Source organism: Filicampus tigris, chromosome 8 (assembly GCF_054856515.1).
Source record: "Filicampus tigris isolate MCC_2025a chromosome 8, RoL_Ftig_1.0, whole genome shotgun sequence".
Lineage (NCBI taxonomy): Eukaryota > Metazoa > Chordata > Actinopteri > Syngnathiformes > Syngnathidae > Filicampus > Filicampus tigris.
Genome location: NC_141224.1, coordinates 16,969,121 through 16,980,071, shown reverse-complemented (window position 1 = coordinate 16,980,071; position 10,951 = coordinate 16,969,121). Strand labels below are relative to the sequence as shown.

At 38.4% G+C, this 10,951-nt stretch overlaps 2 protein-coding genes across 6 annotated transcripts; both read left to right on the top strand.

The window, feature by feature from the left end:
* The first annotated feature begins 507 nt into the window (after positions 1–507).
* Positions 508–5,072, top strand: LOC147143928 (C-C chemokine receptor type 4). Of its 2 annotated transcripts, XM_086037999.1 has the most exons (5): positions 508–649; positions 1,733–1,899; positions 2,002–2,174; positions 3,110–3,385; positions 4,581–5,072. In XM_086037999.1, exons 2-5 carry the CDS (start codon positions 1,737–1,739, stop codon positions 4,734–4,736), a joined length of 768 nt encoding a protein of 255 aa, XP_085894125.1. In that variant the 5' UTR covers positions 508–649; positions 1,733–1,736; the 3' UTR covers positions 4,737–5,072. The 2 variants fall into 2 exon arrangements, with proteins under 2 accessions (XP_085894125.1, XP_085894124.1); XM_086037998.1 differs by having other exon boundaries at positions 3,110–4,713.
* Positions 5,073–6,007: 935 nt separating this feature from the next.
* Positions 6,008–10,868, top strand: LOC147143927 (C-C chemokine receptor type 4-like). 4 transcript variants are annotated; one of them, XM_086038148.1, is made up of 3 exons: positions 6,008–6,168; positions 6,887–6,957; positions 8,690–10,868. In XM_086038148.1, exons 2-3 carry the CDS (start codon positions 6,893–6,895, stop codon positions 9,777–9,779), a joined length of 1,155 nt encoding a protein of 384 aa, XP_085894274.1. In that variant the 5' UTR covers positions 6,008–6,168; positions 6,887–6,892; the 3' UTR covers positions 9,780–10,868. The 4 variants fall into 4 exon arrangements, with proteins under 4 accessions (XP_085894274.1, XP_085894275.1, XP_085894277.1 ...); XM_086038149.1 differs by having other exon boundaries at positions 6,862–6,957; XM_086038150.1 differs by lacking the exons at positions 6,008–6,168; positions 6,887–6,957 and adding exons at positions 7,046–7,847; positions 8,136–8,210.
* The last annotated feature ends 83 nt before the right edge of the window (positions 10,869–10,951 follow it).

Below are 10,951 nucleotides of genomic sequence, written 5' to 3'. Positions count from 1 at the left end.
ACGGCCTACAGTAGTATGCTACTATATGGCGGTCATGATGGCGGTACTCGGAGCGCTAAGTATTTTTTGAGGTGATACTTAATGTTAACAACTTGTTTACACCAAGAACTGATTTACATTACTTACAAATTCGCAAGAAAAACTGGCTCATGGATTTTGGCTCGGGGTCATACTCCTTTAACTTTTAACTGTGTGCACATGAAGAAATACAAACTACAATGATTCTCCCATATATAACAAGAAAAAATAAATTCCAGTATAAAATGTCCCCCCCAAAAAAGAATGCACTTGGGAAGACAGAGCAAATGTAGAAAACACCTACAACTAAAAGCAAGTACGAACAATCCAAATATAAAAAGATGTGTGGGTGTTTCCTGTTTCTGAAAAAGATGGGCAAATGTAAAATACTGACAATAGGCTTCTCGATAACTTTCTTCAGTCATGTTTGACACAGAAAGGGACGTTTCTTAGAAAACCACATGTTACCTCTGTGCGGTATGTCGGTAACAACACCTTCACTTGGCTTTTACCAGAAAACAGCTTTGCCACAGGATTTGACTCTAAGTGAGCAAGGCACAATAACAGGACATACAAATCTGACACGGCACAGAAGAGACGACAAGGAGCACCAATTTTATCAGAGAATGTGGTAATGTACTTTTAACTTTTCTCTTTAGCTTTGTCTTGTGACAGCTCTCCCACAATTCTTACAGAAAATGTCGCACCTGTGTGAGTGTGTTTGTCTGCGCGCATGTGTGTGTGTTTAACATTGTCTGCGACAGGAAGTGGGGGTCGCACGGATGCCTCTGTTGTGGCTCAGTGGCATGTAATAGTGACATCTATAAATTACAAAAACAAAGACCACATGAGTGTAGTCAGTTTTGTAAATACACAAGTGGTTCCTGTTCAACTCTGCGTTCAGATGTCATTCCTGTATGTCAGGTCAAGCAGACCATATTAACGTGTAAATCACCAATTCATTAGAAGATTATCCACAGTAAATGGAAACAATGTTACTTCAGATATTTCAAGTGTTACAGACTCTGCTTTGCTGCAGGAGTCTCTGATGACTCATATAATTATAACCGTAAAAGTTCATCGTAAAGAGCAGGAAAGTACAGTTTGAGCTGTGAATTTACTCTGAATATCTAATTTACATACAGAAAAGGCAGAAAAGATTCATAATGTACTCTGGCAAAGGACAATAAATAACAATTGAACAAATACAAATGTGCTTCAACTCAACATTTACCAGCTAATGTATAATTTTGGGCTTCACTAAACCATGATGACGAGCGTGGAAAATGCAGCCGCTGCCTTTTTAACATTTCGTATCACTAAGGTTGTTTGACAATTTACATTGTGGAAAAGTAATATATGTGAAGACTTTATCGAGCATGTAGAAGGAATAAATGTTCGTCAAAAAAGGTGTCATGGCAAGAAGCAGAAAAGGTTAATTTTTGGTATTGTTTTCATAAAATGATTTCTCCAGGATGGAATAGGTTACCGGTAACAACAAAAAACACAAAGAGCATTGTTTAAAAAGGAGTGATGGATCGAAGTAGAACTATTATAGCTGTTAATTTATGTGATTGAATTTAAGGTGTTGACTTGTTTCATTTTTGATCATTTGGGTGCATTTTTAATTGATACACCTGTTCCTTTAATATGTTAAAAAATAGAGATTATTTGTGCTCAAATTAAGTAATTTCTTGCTTTGTATTTTCCGCAGATTTATGGATGCAGCAAAGAACGAGACCTTTGTTTACTTGGACATGTATGATTATGAATATGACGATCCAAATTCTACCCATTATGGAGACGAGAGTCCGCTGATATCGAAAGGATTCGCGGCCATGCGGATTGCCCTTTTCATGCTGTTTTTTCTTGGTTTGCTTGGTATGTTGACAAACTGTAACACACATTTTGCTGTTAACCAAGTTCTGAATAGTTCCTCAAATAGAAACTCTGAAACATACCAAAAATTGTGTTGTTTCACAGGCAACACCACAGTACTCTGGATTCTCCATCGCTACATCAAGGTGAAGACATTGACTGATATGTGTCTCTTCAACCTGGCTCTCTCAGACCTTATTCTGGCTCTGTCTCTCTTCCTGTGGGCCTACAATTCTCAGAACCTTGCAGTATGCAAAGTCACTGCGGGAGTCTATCAGGTGGGGCCTCATTCCGGTACAGAAATGCACAATAAAACACACTGTGATTTAATGATAAAAAAAAGCATTAACTATGGAGATTAATTAGCCTTTTATAACGCATTCAAAAAATTAACTTAGTTAACTCCGTTTTATTTACTTCCTGTGGCAGCTGACCTCTGCTCACTATGCAGCCAAACTTAGAGGAGGGTTACTGTCGCAAAGACGGACTTTTAGATTTACTTTAAAAAGTTGCTCGACGGCTCATTGGGGAATTCCAAAATAATTTGCGCACTTTGCAAAGCCAAATTCAAATACCATATTACTTGTACGTCTTTGGTGTATCGTTCAACAGTTGTATTTTACAGGAAAATTATCATATTCAAGGATCAAAGAAAGCTATTAGAACAGTCTTTGAATCAAAATACACTTTTACTTTTTTTCCACATTAATTCCACGATTTTACTCAAGTAAATACCGTTTCCATGCGTGCTAAAAATTGTCGTTGAAAAATATGATTAATCATGATCAATTATGGAAAATGTTGCGATTAATTAGTTCAAATGTTTTAATCGCTTGACAGCACTAATAAATACACAAAGTAGTGACATAATAAGATAAAGAATAAGAAATAGTTTTGCCACCTTTTGTGGTGTGAACGCTTCTGGGGTGCCTGCCTCGGCCACCGGGGGGAGGCATAATACAGAGGTAAAGACATTTCTGAACTGGCACAAGCTAATGTAATATTTATCATTTTTTGCAAAGGATAAAGAAGATACGTCTGTGAGTATTGTTATATTATCTGTCCGCATGTGCTGCTCCAATGTTTGTGTTAAAGAATTGAAGGGTTATAACAGAGTGATGCCTATGCTATTTGTTAGCCAGTTAATGGAATTTTGCATTGTTTGTTAACATTAAGCTAAACAGACAACTATGTGCTCTTCTCCCTTGAACAGTTGGCATTTTACAGTGGTACTTTGTTTGTGACCTTGATGAGTGTGGACCGCTACCTGGCCATTGTCCACGCTGTGGCGACCATGCAAGTCAGGACACGTGGCAATGGACTGTTTGCCAGCATCACTATCTGGGTTGTGTCCCTCGTCATGGCAACTCCACAGGTGATATTTGCCTCCGTTGAAACGAGTCACAACAACACCTTGAGTTGCCAGCCGGTTTATCCAGAAGAAAGTCAGCAGTTTTGGAAAATGTTACGGAACTTCAGTGAGAACACAGTGAGTCTTTTCCTGTGTCTACCTTTCCAGTTCTTTTGTTATCTGAAGATCCTGCTTGTGCTGTCCAAGACGAAGAACTCCAAGAAGGGTCGAGCTGTGAAATTGATATTCACCATTGTCTGTGTGTTTGTAGTGTGCTGGGTCCCCTACAATACTGTAGTTTTCCTTCAGACACTGCAACTGTTTGAAATGTTCAACACCTACAAAGCATCAACGGCAATAAGATTGGCTATGACTTGGTCTGAAATCATTGCACTGTCACATTGCTGTGTAAATCCAGTCATTTATGGACTAGTCGGGGAAAAATTTCGAAAGCCTTTAAGGAATTTGTTCTCCAGATACTGTAGCAAGAGCAGAGGCTCTATCAGTCAGAGAGACAACTCAGAGAAAGAAACTTCCAACACACCTGTATGATCCCATTAAGATACTCAAAACTGGGACGAAGTATAATATGGATTAACGGATTAAAAATTGTGGAAAATAGCGTGGAACTGATCAATTCAAAATTCATCAGAGGCTTGGGGCGAGGGAGTTAGCTCAAAATGAAGGAAAAAGAGCTGTATAATGTTATTAAAATGAATTTTTACTATTAATTATTTAAAAGGTAAAGCAATGTCAAATTGAAAGGGAAAATGTGAGAAAGGAAGAGGTAAATATACTGGGCTTTATTTAGGCAGGCAAATCTAGTTTACATTGTTTGGGAATTTGGGGATAATTTGGACAATTTGGTGTGGTAAAGTAGACTAGACCTTGGACCAGCTAAAAGCAGGTCTAATTTGAGGCGCAGGTGGTGTAATGCAATTTTGTTGGATTTCACTGTTACATTTATAACTTGCTTCTGAGTGATTAGCCTCAACATGGTATACTAATCAGTAAGTAACCAGTTTTATGGGCTCATGGATGAGTGGTCTTACCTTTTATTCACCATTTGTGGAGATTAAACCTACTGAGTCTGCTGAATGTCTAAATTGGCCTAATCTATGCCTTTTTATTTGCTTTACAATATGTACATCTGACTTGCTGTTGTTCCTACTTTTAGTCATCAATCAAAATCCAATTCCTTTTTTAACACTTTATATATCACTTTTTTTTTTTTTACCTTAGTTGCTCGCTGTTATTTGCACATAATTATTACAATTAATTATTGCAAAGCATGACAGGCTAACAGCATGAACAATTTCCGACTGTCTGCCAGGCTCAACCAAACTTGTCGGCGTGTGGCTCAAAGACTTCTCACCAACACGTCTCCGATAATTATAGCAGACTACAACTAGAGAGTTGTACCACAACTCCAAGTGGGGTTCGCAAGACCACATTTTGCTTTTTCATTTTTTTCTTTTTTGATTTTTGAACTTCTTCCTGCCATCTCTGTTTCTTCAACCGACCTGGCCACTGACTGCGGAAATCAAATCAGGGCGAATTTCCCACTGGTCAGAGTCAACTTAAAACAAACTTTGAATGCAACATATGTAGAATTTACCAGATTGTGTACAAGTTGGTGCTCAATTTGAGTTGAAGTGGCTATATCTTAACCTCATGAGTCCTCACTTGTCCTTTTGTAAAGTTAAAACCCTCTTGTGCGAAGATCATCATTCATTTTTAGTTTATTTTATTATTTTATTTTATCCTATGTAGTTTTCATTCTTTCTACCTTTCCCTGTAGTTAGTTTTCTTTGTGGCGTACCTCTTCCAATTCCCATGTATATTTAGAGAATAAACTGTACTGTATAAGAACTATATTGTGTACTGTGTGTGTGTTTGAATCAAAGTTCTTAACCTCTGAGGTTCAAAACCAAACTCTCCAAATGTAGCATCTTTCACATGAAAGACTGATTTAAAGAGGTTTTCTATCTTTTTAGCCAGATATGGTGCCCCTAGAGGCACTTGTGGTTAAAGAAGAAGTCAATGCAAACATTGTTTTTCCAAGAATATTTTTCAATAAAAGCCCACTAGTTGAAACAAGGCATTCTAATAAATATTGCGTTTGTGGAAGTGTTAATCCACTCGCTTTTAGCCACCTCGGGGGGCGGCCATTTTGTCTTCTGTCGACAGAAAATGACATCACAGCCGCTCACAATGACCAATCACGCCTCAGACTCAGAAAACAGGTCAGCCGTGATTGATCGTTGTGAGCAGTTGTGATGTCATTTTCAGTCGACAGAAGACAAAATGGCCGCCCCCGGAGATGGCTAAAAACAAGTGGATTAACACTTTTTCCACAAATGCAAAATTAATCCGAATGCTGTGTTTCAACTAGTGGGCCTGCTGGGAACATATTCTTGAAAAAAATGTGTTCGGGTTGCCTTTTTCTTTAATGCAGAAAATACATTCGAGTCGCCATTAAAGAATTCAAGAATTAATTGACCCATTGTCGCTACAACCCCTTTCAAGTGAAGCGAGTGAAGGATAACTCTTCAGCCAAAAACAAAAAACATTTGTCGTCAAGCCACAGCTCAAATGTGTCATCTATAACATTTACCAACAGGTGCAGTAAGTCTCTGCAAGCAAGTGCCACCACAACGAAAGTGTCACAAAACATTGCACGACACTGTTTGAGTCTCAAGCAGTTTGCATTTGCTGCAAGACCTTTAAACCTCGCAACCCACTGACTTGTGGTTCTATATATTTGAAAGCATCCTCAGGAAATATCGCTATGAAAAAAAATATAGCCACCTCATTTCTCAAGAACAATATAGCCGGCAAGAGTAGTTAATAGCTGTTTGGGGGTGACCATTTACAGACCAATGTGATCAATCTAAGATTACTACCTCTTCGCATCACTGGTAGGTAAAGTTAGATTTGTTGATTGTTTGTTTGTTTTGAATAATATATGAATCATCAGCAGGTTAACATACCTAATACCACTGTTAGGTTGGAAAACACAGATGGTACTGTCATATCATGCACAAGCAATGCAAAGTATACTGGTTTTAACAAATATTTAGTCTAATTCCTTCTATCTTGCCCAACTATTTTCTAAACTGAGTGTTATTGAAAAATGAATGAATTAGTTATCCAAACTTCAAATAGATTTGTGTCACTGTATTAAATATGACTATTTTCAAGTATCTCTAAATGTATTGTGTAATTCATTTAATGGAAATAAATTAGAGTTCACAAGACACGCTCATACTTGTGTTAAGAAGAGTGTTTTTGTTTTGTTTTTGTTTTTTTTCTACTTTGGGATCCTTCTTGTATATAAATAATATACAAGTTGTATATAAATAACCTACTAGTGTAATAATTTGATATGAGAAATATAGAGAGAACAATGTGTAAGACTAGATAAGCTTTTGTACTCCCCTTGAACATGTTGAACTATATGACATCTATTGATGATTTTTCTTTCTTTCTTCCCATTTTCATTTTTATGTTGTAATGTTTTTATATGTTCAATCAATCAATGAATGTAATACAGTATTTTTCATTAAAACACACTTTTTCTTTGAAAATTACAATTTTAATACAGAATGCAGGTTCTGCTTATTTTATATCTTCCAGATAACCATGGCCGAAAGTCCCTCGGTTGGTAGTGACTTGAGAGAGAACATCTTTTCAGTGGAATTAACAAGGTAAAAATAGCGTAGAAATAAAATTATGTTGCTCTGACAACTTTCTTTACAAGTCTGTGGATCAAAAGTTAGTTGTTGGCCCAAAATGTTATCCTTCAACCCTATAAAGCACCTTTAAACATGTCAGTATTGTCAGTTAGTAGGAATATGTGCACTTTTGGGAAACGTTTGACAAACATCCCATGTTTTGATGTTTGAAATATGTCATGAGGAATTATGAGTGCGTTACATGCGGTGTGGTTTTAATTCAAAATACCAAATGGCCACTCTGTTTCGGGTTTGTACGGAGGAGTAAGGAGTACCCACAAACAGGGAAGCAAGGCAGGAGTGCTCTCAAAAAGCAAACAAACAGTCATGCTAAAGCCCAGGTCCAGGACCAGGTTTGACACGCCAGGTGGAAACAAAAAACCTAACGAGCAAAAAAGGACATAGTCCACAAGAAAACGAGAAGAATATGCAACAAAACTAAATGTATTCATAACAATAAAAATGTCACGATTTCGGGATGGATGACCCAAATGCTGGGAGTCAGCAGAAGCAGGGGTACTGAAGAAAATATCTATTAACAAAAACCAGCACAAACAAATCTTGAAAAGTCCAAAACTCAAAGTAGCAAAGAAACACTAGGGAACCAAAACACAACTCCAGGCAAAACAAGGAAAATGAAAGAGACAGTGATCCAACAATGACTGAACGAACACTAGTAACTTAAATACAAGACAACGAGAAACACCTGGACGAGACACACAAGTTAGGAGGGAGCTGATTGGCTAACACAAGGGGGTGGAATGCAGACAGGTGGACACTATCATCGGCAAGACAGACAAATGCTGAAAATACAAAACTAAAAAAAAAAAAAACATAACAAAAAAATTCAAATACAGATCATGGTGTGTTTTTATTTATTTATTTTTTATTTTTTTCATGATGAGCAGTACTTAATCAATCACACATTTTGGAAGTGAAACAATTTACATTGTTTACCAAATGCACAATAATCAGGTTTAAAATAATGGTCAGACTGTAGGGCAAAAGAAACTTAAAAACAACCAGTAGACAAGTCCTTTTTACACCCACGTATCCAGTCCACGGTTGGGGTCGTGCTATCTTGAATCTTGTTCTTGTCCGTCATTTCAAATATTCAATAAAATATTAAGCCTACTCATGTTGTAATATAGGGCGGCACGGTGGCCGACTGGTTAGCACGTCCGCCCCACAGCTCAGAGGTCGTGGGTTCGATCCCGGCATGCATGGTAAGTAAATTGGACACTCTATATTGCCCCTAGGTGTGATTGTGAGTGCGGATGTTTGTCTTTGTGTGCCCTGCGATTGGCTGGCAACCAATTTGGGGTGTGTGGTGTAAAATAATCTCCCAAAAAATGCTGATAAACCTCCCATATACATTTTCAACGGAAAATTTTGCTCCACACATACCTAAAAGCTCAAAACAAATCAAAAATGCACAAAAGAAATACTGGGGCAAAAAAATCTGTGAATAAATGAATCTGTGTTGATATGATGGGGTCCATCATTCTAGTAGAGAACGCACCGACCCCCCCCCCCCCCCGAGTAAGAATAAAAATGGTTTTTTTTAAATTGAAAATGAATCAAGGGGCCTTTCAAAAATGGGCTGCCAGTCGCCCCTGAGCTAGATTCTACATTAGCACATCCAGTAAAGAGGTAAATATTTTAAGGAATTATGTTTTAACATTCCTCATCTTGCTTCCTTTAGGCCTACCTCGACAGCCGTTGGCGCAACCATGACATGGGATAACATGGATTACATGGACTACAGCCTTTCGCCTGATGTCGATTTTGGGAGGTGTGTTTACGACAGACACAGAACTTCTTTCCTTCCAGCTATCTACTGTATATTCTTCCTCCTGGGCCTTCTGGGGAACTCTCTGGTCATCTGGGTCTTTGTCTGTGGAGTGCGCCTTAGCAACATGACGGACGTGTGCCTCCTGAACATGGCCATCGCTGACCTCCTATTGGTCAGCTCCCTTCCCTTCCTGGCCTACCAAATCCGGGACCAGTGGATTTTTGGGGATGCTCTGTGCAAAATGTTCCTGGGTATTTACCGCATCGTTTTTTATTCCAGCATTTTTTTCATCATGGTAATGAGCATCGACAGGTATTTAGCAATCGTGCATGCGGTTTACGCCATGAAGGCACGCACACGCTCCTTCGGTATTATTGCAGCAAGTGTCACATGGGTAGCTGGATTTTTGGCCTCTTTTCCTGAACTCATCTACCTAAAACAGATGCCTGATCGCAAGAACTCCACCTTGTGCTTCCCTGTGTATCCCACACTCACTTTGGACAACCCCAATGTTCATTTCTGCCGGGTTTTTGGCCTTTTGAAAATGAACATTTTAGGCTTAATGATTCCCATGGCCGTCATGGTTTTTTGCTACTCGCAAATCATCAGGCGGCTGCTTTCCTGCCAGTCATCTAAAAGACAGACTATCCAGTTGGTGGTCATTGTGGTGGCCATCTTCTTCATATGCTGGGTGCCCTACAATGTGGCGTCGTTGTTCAAAGCGCTGGAGCTGTTGCAGGTCTACACAGAGTGCGATAGCAGCAAAGCCATCAGATTGGCTTTACAAATCACAGAGGTCGTCGCCTACCTCCACAGCTGCCTCAACCCTGTGTTGTATGTTTTTGTGGGCCAGAAGTTCCGCAGGAACCTGCTCCGGTTGATCCATAGGACTCCATGTGGTCTGTGCCGGGTTGTTAAGGTCTTGATACCACAACAACAGAGCAGCAGGCTCAACACCTCTCAAACCACCAGCTTGGATCGGAGGAGCACTGCTGTGTGAAATGGGGCCATCATTCAGTTTTGGCTTATTTCTGAAGACATTTCTCTTCTTTTTACCTGAATGATTTATTTCAACCTGTTCAACCAATACATCTTACTTTACACAGTTGTATGTTATTAATCAGTGACAACCAATTTTGGACCCGCCGTTCCCCTAACATTTGAAAAAAAACAACAACATAAGTATCAAGCAAGGACTTTATGTGGGGAATCTTAAAAGACATATTTTTATGTCTTTGGGATTGAATGAGTTTTAAGTATGAACTTTATATACGACCAGCCATTATGACCACTTTCACAATATAAGAAATAAAATAAAAATATCATATAAATCAAAGGACTGCATCATGTATGAATTATTGTAAAAGAAAAAGAGGGGAAAAAAAGTGGTCAGTCTGCTTCCTGGCTATACTTTGCCACTCATTAATACCTTTTGACACAACTGAGCATAATTCGATTGATTTTTTAATTTGTTATTTTTTAGATCGTTTCATTTACTGTCGCGCTTGTATTAGATTTGGATGATGCTAGTGATGTGCTCGTATCAGCCAGCAGGCATATGATTGCAAGAGTCGATTTTGTAATGCAATAACTTGCCTTCTCAGCCACTACCGGAAATTGGTGCAGTGAAACACTCTTATATGCAAACCCAACCTCAATGTGCAAGTCATGCTAAAATTCACCACTGCAGCCAACTGCATGAGTTGTGCGATAAGACGTGTCATCAAGTTGATCGCACCTTCGTCTCATCTACGCAAACAAAAAAAACCGCAGCATGCAAAAGAAAAAGAGAACGTCGTTAGTGTATGCACTATGCATACATTTTTTTGCATCATTTACTGCATTTTGCCATTGAATTATGCAGAATAAATGTGCAACGCACACTTACTTGCCAAATACATGTCGCAACATTACAAAATAAATCTGTTAGAGGTTTGTAGAGAAAGACAGAGGCACAAATCAACCCACCCATCTTCTATATATGACAAATTATAATCAATATTAGTGTTTTTATTATTATATTACTATAGTACTATTGTAAAGGTTATACATGCTTATAAGGAAGGGCTAGGCGTAAATAAATGTAACTTCTTTCTACCCCGCTTTGAAGATGTACAATCTAGTTGTATCTTAAATTTAATTTAGTAAGTTTAATTTTGTGTGTTTAGTTGT